Source organism: Dryobates pubescens, chromosome 31, assembly GCF_014839835.1.
Source record: "Dryobates pubescens isolate bDryPub1 chromosome 31, bDryPub1.pri, whole genome shotgun sequence".
Taxonomy (NCBI): Eukaryota; Metazoa; Chordata; class Aves; order Piciformes; family Picidae; genus Dryobates; species Dryobates pubescens.
This window is the reverse complement of record NC_071642.1, coordinates 6,453,824-6,474,530: the sequence shown is the minus strand read 5'-3', so window position 1 is coordinate 6,474,530 and position 20,707 is coordinate 6,453,824. Positions and strand designations below refer to the sequence as shown.

The window sequence follows — 20,707 nt, the reverse complement described above, 5'->3', positions numbered from 1 at the left end:
CACCTGGAGGGGTCCATTTCCCCTGGATGGGTCCCTCCAGACCCCCACCTGCCATGGATGGGTGCCTCCAGGGCCCCACCTGCCCTGGATGGGTCCCTCCAGGACTCCACCTCCCCTGGATGGGTGCTTCCAGGGGCCCATAGATGGGATCCACCTGCCCTGGATGGGTCCCCTCCATGGGATCCACCTCCAGCTTGAAGGGGTGAAGCTCCTCCAGCCACCACCAGGGTAGGTTTTTCACTCTAAGAGCTGAAGCCCACCAAGCAAAAGTCCTTCCCCCCCCTTGCAAGGCCAAGGCCCAAGGCCAGCAGAGAGAGCAGCAGGAGTTACCTAGTGCAGTGAGACCTTCTGAAATGGAAGAGAGGATATACATGATTACATGAGGCTCCAGACTGGCTATAAAGTTCATGTGGTCCTGGGTGAGAACTTCCAGCAGGGAATAATAGGACTGGCTGAGCTTGGGGTAGTCCTGCAGGGGAGAAAGGAGGGAGAGGGGAAAGGCTTTGGTTAGCTTGAAACCAGCAGCTGAAGCTTCCTGCTGGATCCAACCCCAGCCAGGAATCACCTGGGAAGTGCTTCCTGAAGCTCCTGGGAGGAGAGCAGCCCAAGCTGCCTCTCACCATCACACTGCCCACCCTCCTCCACCCCCCTCCAAGCCTTCCAGCAGGTTCTCCACACTTGTCACAGGCTCTCAGGGGTTGGAAGGGACCCAAAGAGATCATCAAGTCCAACCCCACCCCTGCCAGAGCAGGGCCATACAATCCAGCTCAGGTCACAGGGGAACACATCCAGAGGGGCCTTGAAAGCCTCCAGAGACTCCACCACCCCCCTGGGCAGCCTGCTCCAGGGCTGTTACCACCCTCAGAGTGTTGAGTTCCTCCTCATGTTCCCAGGGAGCTTCCCAGGTTCAACTCTGTGCCTCTTGCCCCTTGTCCTCTCCCTGGGCACCACTGAGCAAAGCCTGGCCCCAGCCTCCTGCCCTCCCCCCCTTGAAGTATTGATCAGCATTGAGCAGATCCCCCTCAGGCTGCCCTGGATCCCCCAGCCCCTCCTCACCAGAGAGATGCTCAAACCCCCTCCTCATCTCCACAGCCCTTTGCTGTGCCCTCTCAAGCACCTCCCTGTCCTCCTTCAAATGGGAAGCCCAGAACTGGACCCAGCACTGCAGATGGGAGCAGAGCCTCTGGGGGGGGGAACCAACTTGGAGAGCAGGGAGAGAACCTCCTTGGAGCGGAGAGGGGAGAGAACCTCCTTGGAGCTGGTGGCGGGGAGGGAACCTCCTTGGAGCTGGTGGGGGGGAGGGAACCTCCTTGGAGAGGAGAGGAGAGAAAACCTCCTTGGAAGGGGGGGGGAGAAAAAACCTCCTTGGAGAGGGGGGGGGAGAAAAAACCTCCTTGGAAGGGGGGGGGAGAAAAAACCTCCTTGGAGAGGGGGGGGGAGAAAAAACCTCCTTGGAAGGGGGGGGGGAGAAAAAACCTCCTTGGAGGGAGGCAAGGCGGTTGAGGCCGCCGCTGGCAGGGCTGCGCCGGGCAGGGCTGTGCTGGGCAGGGCCGTGCTGGGCAGGGCTGCGCCGGGCAGGGCTGTGCTGGGCAGGGCCGCGCTGGGCAGGGCTGTGCTGGGCAGGGCTGTGCTGGGCAGGGCCGCGCCGGGCAGGGCCGCGCCGGGCAGGGCCGTGCTGGGCAGGGCCGTGCTGGGCAGGGCCACGCCGGGCAGGGCCGTGCTGGGCAGGGCCGTGCTGGGCAGGGCTGTGCTGGGCAGGGCCGCGCCGGGCAGGGCCGTGCCGGGCAGGGCCGTGCTGGGCAGGGCTGTGCTGGGCAGGGCTGTGCTGGGCAGGGCCGCGCCGGGCAGGGCTGTGCTGGGCAGGGCCGTGCTGGGCAGGGCTGTGCTGGGCAGGGCCGCGCTGGGCAGGGCTGTGCTGGGCAGGGCCGCGCCGGGCAGGGCTGTGCTGGGCAGGGCTGCGCCGGGCAGGGCTGCACCGGGCAGGGCCTTGGCGGGCAGGGCCGTGCCGGGCAGGGCTGCACCGGGCAGGGCCGTGGCGGGCAGGGCTGTGGCGGGCAGGGCCGTGCTAGGCAGGGCCGCGCCGGGCAGGGCCGTGGCGGGCAGGGCCGTGGCGGGCAGGGCCGTGGCGGGCAGAGCTGCGCCGGGCAGGGCTGTGCCGGGCAGGGCCGCGCCGGGCAGGGCCGCGCCGGGCAGGTCCGCGCCGGGCAGGGCCGCGCTGGGCAGGGCCGCGCCGGGCAGGGCTGCGCCGGGCAGGGCCGCGCCGGGCAGGGCCGCGCCGGGCAGGGCTGTGCTGGGCAGGGCCGTGGCGGGCAGGGCCGTGGCGGGCAGGGCTGCGCCGGGCAGGGCCGTGCCGGGCAGGGCCGTGCCGGGCAGGGCCGCGGCGGGCATGGCCGCGGCGGGCAGGGCCCGGGGCTGCTCACCAGCAGGTCGCTGTGGGGGATGGAGAGCAGCAGCTTGATGAAGGTCTGCAGGGCGTTGTCCAGGGCGTCGTCGCCGTAGAGGCGGAAGACGCCGAAGTTGACGTAGCTGCCGCTGAGCGCCGCCTTCAGCATGGAGAAGCAGATGGAGATCCCCTTCAGCTTCAGGGCGTACACCTGATCCTTGGGCACCTCCCCCAGCGTCAGGATCCGGTTCCCTGCGCGGGCACAGAAGCCAACGGCCTTCAGCCACCCCCGCCCCGGGCCCCGGGCAGGCACAGCCCCGGGGGCAGGGCAGGGCAGGCACAGCCCCGGGGGCAGGGCAGGCACAGCCCCGGGGGCAGGGCAGGGCAGGCACAGCCCCGGGGGCAGGGCAGGCACAGCCCCGGGGGCAGGGCAGGCACAGCCCCGGGGGCAGGGCAGGGCAGGCACCGCCCCGGGGGCTTCAAGCAGGCTGGAAAGGGCCTCGGAGCTCAGCGAGCCCAACCTGGGACCTAACCCCCAGCACCTCCTGACAGCCAAACCATGGCTCCAAGGGCCACACCCAGGCCTTGCTTGAACACCTCCAGGGCTGGGGACTCCACCACCTCCCTGGGCAGCACAGTCCAGTGGCCAATTCCTCTTGCTGGGAAGAGCTTCCTAACATCCAGCCTGACCCTCCCCTGGCACAGCTTGAGACTGTGTCCTCTTGTTCTGGTGCTGCCTGCCTGGGAGAAGAGCCCAACCCCCACCTGGCTCCAACCTCCCTTCAGGTAGTTGCAGAGAGCAAGAAGGTCTCCCCTGAGCCTCCTCTTCTGCAGGCTAAGCAACCCCAGCTCCCTCAGCCTCTCCTCCCAGGGCTGTGCCCCAGACCCCTCCCCAGCTTTGTTGCCCTTCTCTGGACACCTTCCAGCAGCTCAACTTCTTTCCTGACCTGAGGGGCCCAGAACTGGACACAGGACTCCAGGTGCAGCCTGAGCAGTGCTGATCACAGGGCATAATGACCTCCCTGCTCCTGCTGGCCACACTGTTCCTGATGCAGGCCAGGATGCCATTGGCCTTCTTGGCCCCCTGGGCACACTGCTGGCTCCTGTTCAGCTGCTGTCAACCACTACCCCCAGGTCCCTTTCTGCCTGGCTGCTGTCCAACCACTCAGCCCCAGGCAGCAGCCAGGCCCCAGCTGAAGGGGAAGGCACCAGTTCCAGGTTTAGAGGGTGGCTCTTGTGGATGTGCCCTCCCTGGAAGTGTTCAAAGCTAGGCTGGATGGGGCTTTGAGGAAGCTGTTCTAGGTGGAGCTGCTGGAACTGAACTTCAAGGTGCCTTCCAACCCCAACTGCTCTGCAGCTCTCTAGTAGGACCCCTGGCAGGACACAGCCACGTGGGCCAGGGGAGCCCAAGGTCAGGACTGCTCTCAGGCTTACACAGCAGCACAGCTTGGCCCCATGTCACCTTGCACACTCCCAAGGGGCTCACAGCTGGGCTCCTTGCTGCCCCTTCTGATCTGCTCCTGCCCCTTCTGCTTGCCTGCCTCCCCACCAGCTCTCCTCCAGCAGGGAGCAGCTCCAGCAGCTCCCCTCCAGCTCTCTACCAGCTCCAGCAGCTCCCCACAAGTTCCCTACCAGCTCCAGCAGCTCCCCTCCAGCTCTCTACCAGCTCCAGCAGCTCCCCTCCAGCTGCCTACCAGCTCCCCTCCAGCTCCAGCAGCTCCCCTCCAGCTCCAGCAGCTCCCCTCCGGCTGCCTACCAGCTCCCCTCCAGCTGCCTACCAGCTCCCCTCCAGTTCCAGCAGCTCCCCTCCAGCTGCCTACCAGCTCCCCTCCAGCTCCAGCAGCTCCCCTCCAGCTGCCTACCAGCTCCCCTCCAGCTCCAGCAGCTCCCCTCCAGCTCCAGCAGCTCCCCTCCGGCTGCCTACCAGCTCCCCTCCAGCTGCCTACCAGCTCCCCTCCAGCTCCCCCCCAGCTCCCCCCAGCTCCAGCAGCTCCCCCCCAGCCCCAGCAGCTCCCCAGGCAGCTCCCTGCAGCAGGAGCAGCACTCCCTAGCTCGGCACGCATCCAGCCAGTGACTTCTGGCACCGCTTCCAGCCCAGGCTTGCCTTCTGGGCTGGCAGCTGCCCCAGCAGCCCCTGCCCAGGCAAGCAGGGGGGCAGGGGGCAGGGGGAGGCTCACCATAAGTGGTGATCATTTTGCTGGTTTCTCGGAAGAGCAGGATGCCGTTGGGGGAGGAGACATCGAACTGCAGCCGCTGGGACCTGAGGGAGAGACAGGAATGGGCTGGGAGCTCACACAGGGCTCTGCCACCACAGCTGCCCCTCCAGCACCTGCCCCTCGCCTCCCCTCAGCTCCCCACTCCCCCTCTTTGCCCTGCAAAGTGCTGCTGGTCACCCCCAGAGCCACTCGGGTGCAGAGGAGCTCTGCTGGCACAGGAGGGCCTCTGTGTGGCAGCCCTGAGGAGCCTCAGGAGCTGGAGGCTGGAAGCTCTGCCCTGGCAGCACACAAGCAGAAGGAACACCTTGGAAGGAGCAGAGTGGGGCAGGCTGAGGGGCTCCTGTTCACAGCAGGAGCAGAGCATTCAGAGCTTAGCATTTACAGCATCACAGAATCACCAAGGTTGGAAGAGACCTCAGAGCTCAGCAAGTCCAACCTGGCACCACAGAGCTCAAGACTACACCATGGCTCCAAGGGCCACATCCAATCCCCTCTTGAACACCTCCAGGGCTGGGGACTCCACCACCTCCCTGGGCAGCACAGCCCAGTAGCCAACAACACTCTCAGTGAAGAACTTTCTCCTTACCTCCAGCCTAAACTTCCCCTTGGCACAGCTTGAGACTGTGGCCTCTTGTTCTGGTGCTGGTTGCCTGGGAGAAGAGACCAACCCCCACCTGGCTCCAACCTCCCTTCAGGGAGTTGCAGAGAGCAAGAAGGTCTCCCCTGAGCCTCCTCTTCTGCAGGCTAAGCAACCCCAACTCCCTCAGCCTCTCCTCCCAGGGCTGTGCTCCAGACCCCTCCCCAGCTTTGTTGCCCTTCTCTGGACACCTCCCAGCAGCTCAACCTCTTTCCTAACCTGAGGAGCCCAGAACTGGACACAGGACTCCAGGTGTGGCCTAACCAGTGCTGAGCACAGGAGCACAATGAGCTCCCTGCTCCTGCTGGTCACACTGCTCCTGATGCAGGCCAGGATGCCCTTGGCCTTCTTGGCCCCCTGGCCACACTGCTGGCTCATGTTTAGGCAGCTGTCAAGCAGCACCCCCAGCTCCCTCTCTGTTTGGCAGCTCTCAGCCACTCTGACCCCAGCCTGTAGCTCTGCCTGGGGTTGTTGTGGCCAAAGTGCAGCCCCTGGCACTTGGACTTGTTGAATGCCATCCTGTTGGCCTCTGCCCATCTGCCCAGCCTGGCAAGGTCCCTCTGCAGAGCCCTTCTGCCCTCTAACTGACTAACATCTGCTCCCAGCTTGGTGTCACCTGCAAACTTGCTGATGCCTGACTAAATGCCCTCCTCCAGATCATCAATAAAGATATTGAACAGGCTGGGGCCCAGCACTGATCCCTGGGGCACACCACTGGTGCCTGGCTGCCAGCTGGCTGTGGCACCATTCACCACCAACTCTCTGGGCTCAGCCTCCAGCCAGTTCCTAACCCAGCTCAGAGAGCTGCTGTCCCAGCCAGGGGCTGACAGCTTGGCCAGGAGTTTCCTGGGGGGACAGTGTCAAAGGCCTTTCTTCCATCCCTTCCCAGCACAGCAAGCAGCCCAGGTCACCTCTGCAGTGGGTGAGTGGATGTGCTGCAGAGGCTGGACGGAGGTGCTGCAGGGATGTGGCAAGGTCTGGCAGCAAGAGGAGTCAGCTCTCAAAGAGAGCCACAGGAAAGGCTGGAAAAGCCCTTTCAGATCATCCACTCCAACCATCCTCTGACTGCCAAGGCTGGGGCTGAGCCATGGCCCTCAGCACCACAGCTCTGAAACCCCTCCAGGGCTGGGGGTTCAACCTCCTCCCAGGGGCTGGGGGGTTCAACCTCCTCCCAGGGGCTGGGGGGTTCAGCCTCCTCCCAGGGGCTGGGGGGTTCAGCCTCCTCCCAGGGGCTGGGGGGTTCAGCCTCCTCCCAGGGGCTGGGGGGTTCAACCTCCTCCCAGGGGCTGGGGGGTTCAGCCTCCTCCCTGAGCAGCCTGGGCCAGGCTCTGAGAACCCTCTCAGGGCAGAAGTTCCTTCTCCTGTCCATATCTCATCTCATGCTGCCACAGAAGTCCCAGGAGCAGCTCACACTTTTCATGTGATCAACTTCAGAAGGGCTTGGGGAGAAAGCTGCTGCCCTGAGTGCATTTCACAGCCCCCCAGCATGGGAGGGGTTGGAAGGGACCTCTGGAGAGCACTCAGTCCAACCCCCCTGGCCAAGGCAGGGGCACCCAGAGAAGGCCCCACAGGAACACATCCAGGTGGCTTTGGAACCTCTCCAGATGGAGACTCCAGCACCCCTCTGGGCAGCCTGCTCCAGGGCTCCAGCACCCTTAAAAGAAGTTCCTCCTCATGTTCAGGTGGAAGTTGTGCTGATCCAGTTCAGCCTGTTCCCCCTTGTCCTGTCCCTGGGCACCACTGAGTAAAGCCTGGCCCCATCCTGCTGACACCCACCCTTGAAGCACTGATCAGCACTGATCAGCTCCCCCTCAGGCTGCTCTTCTCCAGGCTAAAAGGATCCCAATCCTCTCAGCCTCTCCTCCCCAGAGCTCTCTCAGTCCCCTCAGCTTCTTTGCTGCACTTCCCCCTGTAACCAGGCTGGAAACCCAGCCAGCCAGGGCCTGATCTTTGTGTCCCTGCCACTCTGCTACCAGCAGTCCCTTCCTCCAGCCTTGTGTTCAGCTGGCTGCTGGCCAGAGCAGCCTCTTGGCAGCCTTCCACCAGCCAGCTCAGACAGCTCCTGAACGATCTGAGCAGCGTCAGAGAGGCCTCTGTGCTGCCAGGAAGAGCTGATGCTCTACAGCTGAAGTGGTCATCTGGCTGCCAGAGAGCACAAGCCTGAGCTGAAGCAGCCTCTGGAAGTGTGAACAGGAGCTGGCTGCCTCCATCTGCCAGCACTGCCCTTGGAGCAGACACTCAGCAGCTCCAGTGGTGCTGGGCTGGGTCTCCTCACAGAACCACAGCCTGGGGGGCAGGGGGGCTTGGAAGGGACCTCTGGAGAGCACTGAGTCCAACCCCCCCCTGCCAGGGCAGGGTCACCCAGGAATGCATCCAGGTGGGTTCTGAATGCCCCCAGAGATGGAGACTCCACCACCTCTCTGGCAGCCTGCTCCAGGGCTCCTGCACCTTAAAGCTGTTCACCCAGGGCAGGTCCCACAGGAACAGATCCAGCTGGGTCTGGAATCTCTCCAGATGGAGACTGCATCACCTCTCTGGCAGCCTGCTCCAGGGCTCCAGCACCTTAAAGCTGTTCACCTAGAGAAGGCCCCACAGGAACAGATCCAGCTGGGTCTGGAATCTCTCCAGATGGAGACTCCATCACCTCTCTGGGCAGCCTGCTCCAGCACCTTAAAGCTGTTCACCCAGAGCAGGCCCCACAGGAACACATCCAACTGGGTCTGGAATCTCTCCAGATGGAGACTCCATCACCTCTCTGGGCAGCCTGCTCCAGCACCTTAAAGCTGTTCACCCAGGGCAGGTCCCACAGGAACACATCCAGCTGGGTCTGGAATCTCTCCAGATGGAGACTCCATCACCTCTCTGGCAGCCTGCTCCAGGGCTCCTGCACCTTAAAGCTGTTCACCCAGGGCAGGCCCCACAGGAACACATCCAGCTGGGTCTGGAATCTCTCCAGATGGAGACTCCATCACCTCTCTGGGCAGCCTGCTCCTGCACCTTAAAGCTGTTCACCCAGGGCAGGCCCCACAGGAACAGATCCAGCTGGGTCTGGAATCTCTCCAGATGGAGACTCCATCACCTCTCTGGCAGCCTGCTCCAGGGCTCCTGCACCTTAAAGCTGTTCACCCAGGGCAGGCCCCACAGGAACACATACAGCTGGGTGTGGAATCTCTCCAGATGGAGACTCCATCACCTCTCTGGCAGCCTGCTCCAGGGCTCCAGCACCCTGCAATTAAAGTTCCTCCTCATGTTCAGATGGACCTTGTAATGGTCAGGTTTGTGCCCTTTACCTCTTGTCCTGTCCCTGGGCACCACTGAACAGAGCCTGGCCCCACTGCCCTGGCACCCACCCTTGAGGGGTTGATCAGCTCCCCCTCAGGCTGCTCTCCTCCAGGCTAAAAGGCCCCAGGTCCCTCAGCCTCTCCTCACCACAGAGATGTTCCAAACCCCCCTCAGCATCTTCACAGCCCTTTGCTGTTGCCTCTGAGTCCTTCCTGAACTGGGGAGCCCAGAACTGACTCCAGCACTCCAGATGAGGCTCTCACCAGGGCACACACAGCAGATGGGGAGGGAAAGAAACCTCCTGCCCCCCACCCTTGATCTTGCCTGAGCCATGAGCAGAGAGCTGGCCAAGCTGCTCCATTCCCTTCCCTGCTGAAAGGCTGCCAGCTCCCCCTCCTCCCCTGAGCCCTTGGCAGCCTTCAGAGCACAGAGAGGGAAGGGAGGAGGGAAAACCCCAGTGGGCACCAATGCCCACACAGAGGCTGGAGCAGCATGCCAGGCAGGGCTCTGCCAGCCTCCATACCTGTTGTGAACCAACTCAGCCATCAGTTTGAGGACAGGTGTAGTGCAGGCTGGGTCATGGTACCAGAGCTCAATGGCCCTTTGGAGGATGGGCATGTAGGAGGGGTAGCTGCAAGGGGAGAGCTAAGGAACTTGGGTGGCTCTGCAGGAAGAAAGGGAGGGGGGGAAAGAAAGGCTGAATTTGACCCCCAAACCCCTGCTCTGGTTTGGGGGGGGGGGTGGGTTTGTCTGTGTGCCCTGCACCCAAGCAGCTTGTGCCAAGAGGCTGTTGAAGGGTGCTGGGGGCTGCTTGAGCACAGGGGAAAGATGAAAGCAAAGCTTAAAGCTTAAATCAAGGCTTGGGTTGGAAGGGAGCTCAAAGCTCAGCCAGTTCCAACCCCCCTGCCATGGGGCAGGGACACCTCCCACCAGGCCAAACTTGCTCCAGGCCTCAGCCAGCCTGGGCCTTCAACACTTCCAGGGAGGAGGACATCCCACAAGCTCCCTGGGCAACCCTGAGGTTGCCCAGGGAGCTTGTGGGATGTCCTCCTCCCTGGAGATGCTCAGCACCAGGGAGCCACCTCCACAGCCTCCCCTGGGCAGCCTGTGCCAGGCTCTCCCCACCCTCCCTGCCAAGGATTTCTTCCTCCTCTCCACTCTCAGCCTCCCCTCTCCCAGCTCCAAGCCATTTGTCCCTCCTCCTGGCACTCCCAAAGCCCTTGCCCAAAGTCCCTCCTTCAGGTAGTGGAAGGCTGCTCTGAGGCCTCCCTGGAGCCAAGAATCCACTAAAGGAGCTGCATCAACCTTTCTTGCAGCAGGCCAAACAGGTCTGCAGTGCAAGGGAAGCTGGATCAGAGATCTGTCAGACTGAGAGGTGAGCAACTTGGAGCCTGCAGACCTCCCCCCCCCCCCCGCCCTCTGAGCAGCTCCTACCAGGAGCACACCACCACCACCACCTGCTGCTGGCTTCAGGGAGCAAGAGGCAAAAGCTTTGCTGCTGCTGGTGCTGCTCTTGTTCCTGGCTGTGACACAAGCAGGGACATGGCAAGATCTTTTGTGCTCTGCAGCTCAAATCTCTTGAGGTGCAGTGGGCAACCCCCCCACCCCTCAAAGAGCAGAGCTTTGGGTAGGTTTCCAGCTGGGTTGCAGACAGACCTAAAGCCCCAGCTGTGTTTTTCTGTCAGGCCTTACAGGCAGGACCTTGAGGGTTACAGAACACAACCAAGTGAAGAGAAACCCTCCCCCCACCCCCCACCCCCACCCCCAGGCAGGATTTCACAGGCCAAAGAGGGCATTTGGATGCAGTCAGCCAGAGTGCTCCCCTCTGCCAGCCAGGATGACTCAGAATGTGAGGGCAACTGAAGGATACATCCACTCAAACAGCATCATGAAGCTGGTCTTGGCATTGAAGGCAAAGGCTATTCCCCTCAAGTCTCTCACCAAGCCAACCAAAGTCCTCTGTGTGGGGAGAGAGAAAAGAGCTGTTAGAACAGAACATGACATCAGCTCTGCCTCCCTGGCACCCCCAGCCCTGAGCTGCTTCCCTTCCCTCCCCTCCCCTCCTTCCTCCCAGCAACAGGCTCTGTGCTGGATGCCAGCCCCAGGTCAGGCAGCTCTGCTGCTTCTGCTGCCCTCTCTGATGGGAGCCAGGGCAGTGACAGCACTGGAGGCCTTCACTCCCAGCAGGAGGGATGCTGGCACATGAGGCTCCCTGATTCAGTCATCACAGAGTGCTTTGGCTTGGATGGGACCTTAAAGATCAGCCAGTTCCAAGCCCCTGCTGCCATGGGCAGGGACATTGCCCTTGCTCAAGGCCTCATCCAACCTGGCTCTCAACACTGCCAGGCTTGGAGCTTCCACAGCTTCTCTGGGCAACCTGCTCCAGGGTCTCACCACCCTCCTGGGGGAGAATTTCTTCCTCATGTCCAATCTCAATCCAGCTTCTCCCAGTCTGAAGCCATCACCTCTCATCCTGCCACTCCAGGCCTTTGCACCAAAGTCTCCCTCCAGCTATCCTCCCCTTCAGGTACTGGAAGGCTGCTCTAAGGTCTCCCTGGAGCCTTCTCCTCTCCAGGCTGCACAGCCCCAACCCTCTCAGCCTGGCTTCATAGCAGAGGGCTTCCAGCCCTGCCAGCATTGCTGTGGCCTCCTCTGGCTCTGCTCCAAGTGGTCCCTGCCTATGCTGAGGACTCCAGAGCTGCCCCAGCACTGCAGGGGGATCACAGAGAGCACAGCAGAGGGGCAGAATCCCCTCCCTGCCCCTGCTGCCCATGCTGCTGGGACTCAGCCCAGGAGATGGTTGGCTTCTGGGCTTTCTGAACCACCCCAGGACCCCATGGGGCACAGGAGACTCCCCCAGACCCTAGAAGCAAAGCCCTCCCCCCTCCAGCATCTATTGGGGTCATTCAGAGGGCAGAAGGGCTCCCAGCCTGCTCTCTCCTGTCCTGCCAGAGCTCTGAGGGGAAGGAGCAGGGAGGATGTGGCCCTCCCCAACTTACTTTTGCCTCTTGTTCGTTGAAAGTGTTTGTACTGAACATCTGTGCCACAGTCTCAAAGGCAGCAGTCAGGGGAAGCATGAACTGCTCATACTGATCCTCATCTTCCCCTGGAAGGCAAAAAAACCCCAAACCAGAGTGAGGAGGGAAGAGAGGGGCACACCCCTGCCCCCTGCAGAGCTGCCTGTGCCAGCCCTTCAGCCCCTGCTCCCCCCCAGAGCCCACATGGCTGCAGGGGGCTGAGCTGGCACTGCCAACACCCAGCCCTGAGAAAGGACCTGGAACAACCCCTGCCAGCTCAGCAAAGTATCTGGAGCTATCCTGGAGGCAAAATGTAGCCTCAGCCTTGCTGCTGTGTACCTCTGGCCTACCTCCACCCAGCCACAAGGCATCAAATCCAGGCTGGAGCTTTTTTCCTCCCCCACCCCCCATCCTTTTTCTTATCCCATTTGGGTTCTCCCATTCCAACATCCTTCCCTGCAGCACCTTACAGCTCCCTGAAGAGCAGGACCCAGCAGAGCCCAGCAACCAAACATCACAGAATGGTTGGGGTTGGAAGGGACCTCTGGACATCCAGCCCAAGCCCCCTGCCAGAGCAGGGCCCCCCCAGGGCAGGGCACACAGGAAAGTCTTCAGATAGGTCTGGAAAGCCTCCAGAGAAGGAGACTCCACAACCTCCCTGGGCAGCCTGCTCCAGGCCTCCAGCACCCTCACACCAAAGATTTTCCTCCTCTCCAGGTGGAGCCTCCTGGCTTCCAGCTGCTCCCTGCTGCTCCTTGTCCTGGCACTGGGCAGCACCCAACAGAGCCTGGCACCTTCATCCTGACCCCCATCCCTCAGATACTGACAGACATTGATCAGATCCCTCTCAGCCTTCTCCTCTCCACACTAACCACCCCCAGGGCTCTCAGTCTCTCTCCACAGCAGAGCTGTTCCAGTCCCTTCAGCATCCTCAGAGCCTCCCCTGGGCTCTCTCCAGCAGGTCTCTGCCCCTCTTGAACTGGGGAGCCCCAAACTGGGCACAGCATTGCAGCTGTGGTCTCAGCAGGGCAGAGCAGAACCTCCCCAGCCCTGCTGGCCACGCTTTCCTTGCTGCACCCCAGGTTGCCACTGGCCTCTTGGCCACCAGGGCACTTTGCTGGCCCATGCAGAACTCGCTGCCCACCAGCACTCCAAGGTCTTTCTCCAGGGAGCTGCTTCCCAGCAGGACTCCCCTGGTGCCTGGGGTTGGTTCCTCCATGAGGAACATGGAGCTCCATGAGGTCCCCCTCTGCCCAGAGCTGTGCTCTGCTGGCCAGGAGAAGGCCCAAGTACCTAAATCCACCATGAGGAGACGCCCAAGTGCAGTGTAGAAGGTTGTCCGACACCTCATGTCAGTCAGGTTGGACTGATTGTTAATGCCCAGGAAGGAAAAGTGCTCACTCTGCAAAGGGAAGGGAAGAGATGGGTTAAAGGCCAACCATGGGCTCCTGCCTGGAGGGCTGGGGCTGCCTCATTCCCCTGGCTGAGGGAGGCAGCAGCAGCGAGCTGCGTGGCTACCCGGTCGAGCGCTTCCCCCTCTGCCAGGCACCAGAGGGCACTGGCACGGCCTGGAGCGAGCTGGCAGCTTCAGCTGGGCAGTGCCCAGCAGCAGAACAAGCAGGGAGGGTTGCTTTGCCTCCAAAGCAGAAACACAACCTGGCCCACCTGCTCCTGGAGCCACTCCAGGCTTTGAAGCCAGCCCCTCTGCAGAGAGGCCCTGAGTCACTCTGCCCATGCTCTCCGCGGGCTCAGGAGCGGCTCCTGGGCTGAACCCAGGAGGTGGAACCAGCCTGGAAACCAGCTCCCAGCTCAAGGAATGCTCAACCCACTCGCTGCAGACCTTCTGGCTGTGGTGCTGGGAGCCCTGTCAGCTCAGCATCAGGGCATCAAATGGCCAACAGGCTCCCAGCAACCTGCTCCTTTGCTGCTGCCTCCCGGCTGCCCCTTCCAACACCGCTGATTTCAAGGCGGTGTCCCCAGATCCACCCCAGGGAAGGAGCAGAGGGCCCAAGCTGCTGCCCTGAGTGCTGCAGGAGGTGGCAGCTTGTCCAGATCAGCACTTTTGGGCTGCTTTTGTTGGGCTTTAAATTGCATGAGGACTCCTCAACTGCTCTGTGCAGCAGCAGCTGTCTCCTGAAGGTGCCTCTGGAGGTGGTTGTGTTCCCATGGAGAGTAAGGAGGGCTCTGTCCTGCTTTGGGTTAGAACAGGGCCCCCCCTGGCTTGGAACAGGGCTTAGAACAGGGCCCCCCCTGGCTTGGAACAGGGCTTAGAACAGGGCCCCCCCTGGCTTGGAACAGGGCTTAGAACAGGGCCACCCCTGGCTTGGAACAGGGCTTACAACAGGGCCACCCCTGGCTTGGAACAGGGCTTACAACAGGGCCACCCCTGGCTTGGAACAGGGCCACCCTTGGCTTACAACAGGGCCACCCCTGCCTTAGGACAGGGCCACCCTTGGCTTACAACAGGGCCACCCCTGCCTTAGGACAGGGCTTAGGACAGGGCCACCCCTGGCTACTTCTGCTCAGTGGTTTGACTTTTCAGCTCAGTGACCTAAGGGCTGCCCCAGCCCCAACCCTTGCCAAGGACCTTGGCTCACATCACCCCTTCAGAGACCAAAGCTATCACCCAGTTACCATGGGATGAGCTGGGTTGGAAGGGACCTTAGAGCTCAGGCAGTTCCAACCCCCCTGCCAGGGGCAGGGACACCTCCCACCACCGGCCCAGGTTGCTCCAGGGCTCATCCAACCTGGCCTTCAACACCTCCAGGGATGCAGAGGTGTCCACAGCTTCTCTGGGTGCCCTGTTCCAGCCTCTCACCACCCTAACAATGAGGAGTTTCTTCCTGATGTCCAATCTAAATCCACCCTGCTCCAGCCTCACAGCTTCACAGCTTGCACTGGGTGGGAAGGGACCCTCCTGGCCAAGCCCTCTGCAGGCAGCAGGGACACCTCCAAGCAGAAGAGGCTGCCCAAAGCCACATCAGGTCTGATCTTCAATGTCCCCAAGGACAGGGCCTCAAGCCCATCCCTGGCTGACCTGCTTCAGTGTTCCACCACCCTCACTGTGCAGAGCTTCCTCCTATGTCCAGCCTCAATCTCCCCTGCCCCAGTTTCAAACCTCTGCCTCTGGTCCTACCCCCACAGGCCCTCCCCAGCCTTCCTGTAGGCCCCCTGCAGCTACAGAACCACAGCTCTAAGGTCTCCCTGGAGCTTTCCCTTCTCCAGGCTCCACAGCCCAAATTCTGTCAGCCTACCCCAAACCACTGCCCCTTGTCCCTATCACCCCAGGCCCTTAGAACTCCCTCCCCAAAGCAGGCTTTGGCCAAAGCTGGCTCACAGCCTACATCCTCTCAAGCCTCAGCAGCTACAATGGAAGCATCTCATGGAATCATACAATCAACCAGGTTGAAAAAGACCTCAGAGAGCAGCAAGTCCAACCTAATACCTAACCCCTAACACCTAAACCACAGCTCCAAGGGCCACATCCAAGCCCTGTTTGAGCACCTCCAGGGCTGGGGACTCCACCACCTCCCTGGGCAGCACAGCCCAGTGGCCAACAACTCTCTCTGGGAAGAACTTTCTCCTCCCCTCCAGCCTAAACCTCCCCTGTCTCAGCTTGAGACTGTGTCCTCTTGTTCTGGTGCTGGGTGCCTGGGAGAAGAGCCCAACCCCCACCTGGCTCCAACCTCCCTTCAGGGAGTGGCAGAGAGCAAGAAGGTCTTCCCTGAGCCTCCTCTTCTGCAGGCTAAGCAACCCCAGCTCCCTCAGCCTCTCCTCCCAGGGCTATGCCCCAGACCCCTCCCCAGCTTTGTTGCCCTTCTCTGGACACCTTCAAGTCTCTCAATGTCCTTCTTAACCTGAGGAGTCCAGGACTGGACACAGGACTCCAGGTGTGGCCTAACCAGTGCTGAGCACAGGGCACAAGGACTTCCCTGCTCCTGCTGGCCACACTGCTCCTGATGCAGGCCAGGATGCCATTGGCCCTCTTGGCCCCCTGGGCACACTGCAGGCTCATGTTCATCCTACTCTCAACCACTACCCCCAGGTCCCTCTCTGCCTGGCAGCTCTCAGCCCCTCTGTCCCCAGCCTGTAGCTCTGCCTGGGGTAGCTGTGGCCAAAGTGCAGGACCCGACGCTTGGGACTTGTTCAAAGCCATCCTGTTGGACTCTGCCCATCTGTCCAGCCTGGCAAGGTCCCTCTGCATCCTGGGAGGCAGCTGAGTGTATCCCTGGGGATCCTGGGAGCTGGAGGGGGCCTGCAGGGGGAGGCTGGCAGGAGGCTGCAGGACTCACCGTGTGATTGTTCAGCATGAACTGGACGGCGCTGAGCTTCACCAGCTTCCGCACGCTGCTGTAGGTGCAGGATGGGGGTTAAGGAAGCACCAGGGGCAGCAGGAGACTCCTTGGCAGTGCTTGCAAAGCTCTCTGCCAGGGCAAGACTGGAAGGGGACTGAAGATCTCTGCAGCACTTCCATGTGTTGCAACCTCTCCTGCCTCTGGGGCGAGAGGAGCCCGGCCACGGAAGCCTCCGCTGCGGACAGGTTTGTTCAGCCTCTCAGGAGGAGCCAAGCAGGAGGCCAGGAGAGAGGGACTGGACCCTAATTGACTGTGACTAAGTTAATGGCCAATAAATTAACTGTCACAGGGAGCTACAAAGCAATTATGAGTCAAAAAAAAAGTCTCAGAATGGGTTGGGGTTGGAAGGGACCTTAAAGGCTCAGCCAGTTCCAACCTCCCTGCTGCCGTGGGCAGGGACACCTCCCTCCCTCCAGCCCAGCTTGCTCCAGGCCTCACCCAGCCTGGCCCTGGACACCTCCAGCTTTGGAGCCTCCACAGCATCTCTGGGCAGCCTGTTCCAGTGCCTCACCATCCTCATGGGGAAGAACTGCCTCCTCATGTCTCATCTCAGCCCTTCTTCCAGTTTGAAGCCGTCAGCCCTCATCCTCTCACTCCAGGCCTTTGTCCTAAGTCCCTCCCCAGCTCTCTCCTGGAGACCATTCAGGTACTGGAAGGCTGCCCTGAGGGCTCCCTGGAGCCTTCTCTTCTCCAGGCTATCAAAATAATCAAACCCAAACTGCATACAGCCATCTACTGCAGCTCAACAGCCAGATGAGACCAGGCACCTGCCCCCTGCCCTTCTCACTACCTCAGAGGTCACAGAATGGGTTGGGTTGGAAGGGACCTTGAAGATCATCTAATTCCAACCCCCTGCCATGGGCAGGCACACCTCCCACCAGCTCAAGCTGCTCAAGGCCTCATCCAACCTGGCCTTGAGCACCTCCAGGGAGGGGACAGCCACAATCTCCTTGGGCAACCTGTGCCAGTGTCTTCCCTCCCTCACTGGAAAGATAGAATAGAATAGAAGAGACCAACTTCCACCTGGCTGCAGCCTCCCTTCAGGCAGTTGTAGAATAGAATAGAAATAGGGATAGAATAGACTAGGCTAGAATAGAATAGGAATAGAATTAACCAGGTTGGAAAAGACCTTTGAGATCATCAAGTCCAACCTATCCCCCAGCACCATCTGATCAACTCAACCATGGCACCAAGTGCCCCATCCAGGCTCTTCTTAAACACCTCCAGGGATGGGGACTCCACCACCTCCCTGGGCAGCACAGCCCAAGGGCCAATCTCTCCTGCTGGGAAGAACTTTCTCCTAACATCCAGTCTGAACCTCTCCTGGCACAGCTTGAGACTGTGTCCTCTTGTTCTGGTGCTGGCTGCCTGGGAGAAGAGCCCAACCCCCACCTGGCTCCAACCTCCCTTCAGGGAGTTGGAGAGAGCAAGAAGGTCTCCCCTGAGCCTCCTCTTCTGCAGGCTAAGCAACCCCAGCTCCCTCAGCCTCTCCTCACAGGGCTGTGCTCCAGCCCCCTCCCCAGCCTTGTTGCCCTTCTCTGGACAAGTTCAAGTCTCTCAATGTCCTGAAACTGAGGGGCCCAGAACTGGACACAGGACTCCAGGCGTAGCCTAACCAGTGCTGAGCACAGGGCACAATGAGCTCCCTGCTCCTGCTGGCCACACTGTTCCTGCTGCAGGCCAGGATGCCATTGGCCCCCTGGTCACACTGCAGGCTCATGTTTAGCCTGCTACTGACCAGTACCCCCAGGCCATCCCTGTGTGCTGTGTTGTGTTGTGGCTGGGGTGAAGCCACGCAGGGCGAAGCAGCTGAGGATCCTGTTACACACAGAGGGCTGCAGGTGTCAGAGGAGCAGCTGGGTGACTCTTGCCCCGTGCTGAGCTTTAGGCCTCCCGTGCAGCCAGCATCTCTTCTGCAAAGGATATCCAATGGAGAGGTCATTGAGCAGCTGCAGCGTCTTGGAGGTGATAGGTTCGCAGCGGCCCCAGTACTTCAAGTTGGTGATGCTAGGGAAGAGGACAACAAGGAGAGGTCAGGAGGGGTTTGCTCAGCCTCCCCTTTGCTGTCTCCTGGCAGAGTTGCTGCAGCTGCAAAGTCAGCCCACCGTCCTCAGCTCCACCCTCCACCGAAAGCACAGACATCACAAGGCCACGAAAGAGGGGTATGAAAATCACTGTACTTACATTTGGTTGACTAGAAAAATTATCCTTCAGATAATCTTCACTACTTGGGTCCCAAGCTACACTGGCCCATACCCAGGCCCTTGGAATTCTGTGGCACTCCAGGGCTGGTTTCTGCAGCAAGGGTAAGAGAATTCTGCGGCAGTGACTACATGCAGACGTCTGCAACTCTGCACCTGCACCATCCACTGTCAGCTGCAGAATTCTAGTAGCCCTTTGCTTCTTTCCAGGAGAGCCACCTGCACCCCTCTGGGGGTGAGGGACAGCTTGGGCTGGGAGTGGAGGGGGAGAGGAAGGCAAAGCCCCCATGCAGGTAAAGACGGAGGGGCGATGCTAAAGAAGCTGGCGGGGGGAAGCTAAGGGCTGGGCGGCACCGGGCGGCTCCAAAGGCTGCCAAGGGCGTGACAAAAAAAGGTCACCCCGAGGTTTGGACCAGAGGAGAGGTGCCAAGGAAGAGGCCAAATCAAGTCCCTACCAGAGGGGAAGAGGTTTGAGGCCAAGGACTTGCCCTGCTCTGCTCCTGACCAGCACAACCTGCAAAGGGAAGCTCTGAAGGAGCACCGAGTGCCCTCCCTGCAGCAGCTTGGGTGAGTGCCAGGGTGCCTGAGGCTGTGCCCTCTCTGACTTTGGCTGCAGGCAGGCACTGGGAAGAGGCTCCATTGTCCTGGGTGTGTGTTGGTGTCTCCACGGTGGATAGCTCACTCCTGGGCCCTGCACAGGGCAGCAGCCCCGAGAGCAGCTGCTGCGCTCTCCAGCCAACCAGATCCTGCTTTTAGACTCCACAGCACTCCCCCAGCATTCCAGCTTGTCCTGCTTCAGACCTTCAAACCAGCCCTGGAACCTCTGCTGCCTGCAGGCATCACCACTTACATTTTCCCTATGAAGACACTCAGGACCATGGTCTCATCATTCAGCCCCAGGACCTCTGAGAGACGGCGGTACAGCTGCGGGGGGGGAGGACAAAACAGCAGCAGGTTAAAGGCAGGGGAACAAAGGAGGAGCAAGGATCAGTTGGGTCTGCATCACTTCTGCCTTTGTGGCATTCCCCAGCGAGGTGGTGGAGTCCCCAGCCCTGGAGGGGCTCAGGGAATGTGTGGCCATGGCACCTGGGGACCTGCTTTGAAGCAGCCTCAGGGTGGTGGTTGGACTTCATGATCTTAAAAGGTCTCTTGCAAGCAAACCAGCTCTGTGAGTCCAGGACTTCTGGGAGGGCTGCTCTGGGTTTTCATAGAATCAGAGAGTTGTCAGGGTTGGGAGGGACCTCAAGGCTCAGCCAGTTCCAACCCCCCTGCCATGGGCAGGGACACCTCACACCACAGCAGGTTGCTCACAGCCACCTCCAGCCTGGCTGCAAACACCTCCAGGGCTGAGGCTTCCACCACCTCCCTGGGCAATTGTTCCAGTCTCTCACCACCCTCATGGGGAACAACTTCTTCCTGACACCCAATCTGAGTTTATCCATTTCCTCCTTTTCCTAGGTCAGTCAGACAATGGATGTTTGTGATCTGATCCACAGCAAGCTTTGCCCTCATCACTGCTGCCTCTTCTCCACCTGTGCCCAGGAGCTGAAGCATTTGGTTTTCCTAGGAGAAGGGGATACAGCAGCTCTGCTCCTCCACCTGCCCAGGGAGGTGGTTGAATCCTCATCCCTGGAGAGGTTCCAGAGCTGCAGAGCTGTGGTGCTGAGGGCCATGGCTCAGCCCCAGCCTTGGTAGAGTCAGAGAATGGTTGGACTGGGTGAGCTTAAAGGGCTTTGCCAACCCAAATGATTCAGTTTGTCTGGAACTCTAAGCTTCTTGTCACATCACTGTTCTGAAGCCTTCAGGCTGGGGAAGGAAGGTCCTGGGAGCCTGGAGAAGAGGGTCCTGGGGGCCTGGAGAGCTCTTCACAATGAGGGTGGTGAGACACTGGAACAGGTTGCCCAGGGATGTGGTTGGGGCCCCATCCCTGGAGACATTCAAGATCAGATGTGGCCCTGGGCAGTCTGATCTAGCTGGAGCTGTCCCCTGCTGGACAGGATGACCTCTGAGGGTCCCTTCCAACCTGATGCAATCTGTGACAGGAAGGTCTTAGGGCAAGTGGAAAGGAAGAGAAGCTCATTCTGGAGTAATGTTCCCACCCTTTCCCTTTCCACCTGCAGAAGGTATTTTGCATCTTTAAAGAGCCACATTCCAAGCCCAGCTGCCTTGTGATGAAGAGGATGGCTCCACACCTCCACTTCAGAGATAAGCAAGGCACAGACACCAAGCTCAGGCTCCTCACCAGGTGGTGAGACCCCAACACACTGCCACAGGTCCCTTGAGGGCCTCATTTGAAGCCACAGTAGAAGCCTGGTAGATAGAAGTGGAGCCAGGTCTCCGTGGCTGTGGTGGTTGGGATGGTTGCTCAAAACCAGCTCCAAGTTTGCCAAGTTAACACTGGGCAGGCATCCAGAGCACACAGCAGGGAGGCCTCTGAGACACTGTCAGCTCTGAGGGAAACAAACAGTGCCACTTGTTTGGATGGGTGAAGGGGGGTGGATGTAGTCTGGAGAAGAGAAGGCTGAGAGGGGACTGCATCAATGTCGATAAAGAGCTGAGGAGTGGGTGTTAGGACAGAACAGGACAGAATAGAATAGGACAGAACAGAACAGAATA

The 20,707-nt window shown here is 60.6% G+C and overlaps 1 protein-coding gene across 2 annotated transcripts in view; it reads right to left on the bottom strand.

Annotated features, from left to right (window-relative positions):
• Window positions 1–20,707, bottom strand: part of XPO7 (exportin 7) — a 64,536-nt gene that overhangs the window by 4,049 nt on the left and 39,780 nt on the right. For both annotated transcript variants that reach the window (XM_054174837.1, XM_054174838.1), the window contains exons 15-24: window positions 18,942–19,015; window positions 17,817–17,897; window positions 15,828–15,891; window positions 12,829–12,937; window positions 11,518–11,624; window positions 10,389–10,477; window positions 9,042–9,149; window positions 4,561–4,643; window positions 2,421–2,635; window positions 331–469 (exon numbers count right to left, since the gene is read on the bottom strand). In XM_054174837.1, the coding sequence (XP_054030812.1) occupies window positions 331–469; window positions 2,421–2,635; window positions 4,561–4,643; window positions 9,042–9,149; window positions 10,389–10,477; window positions 11,518–11,624; window positions 12,829–12,937; window positions 15,828–15,891; window positions 17,817–17,897; window positions 18,942–19,015 (1,069 nt within the window). The remainder of the gene's footprint in view (window positions 1–330; window positions 470–2,420; window positions 2,636–4,560; window positions 4,644–9,041; window positions 9,150–10,388; window positions 10,478–11,517; window positions 11,625–12,828; window positions 12,938–15,827; window positions 15,892–17,816; window positions 17,898–18,941; window positions 19,016–20,707) is intronic.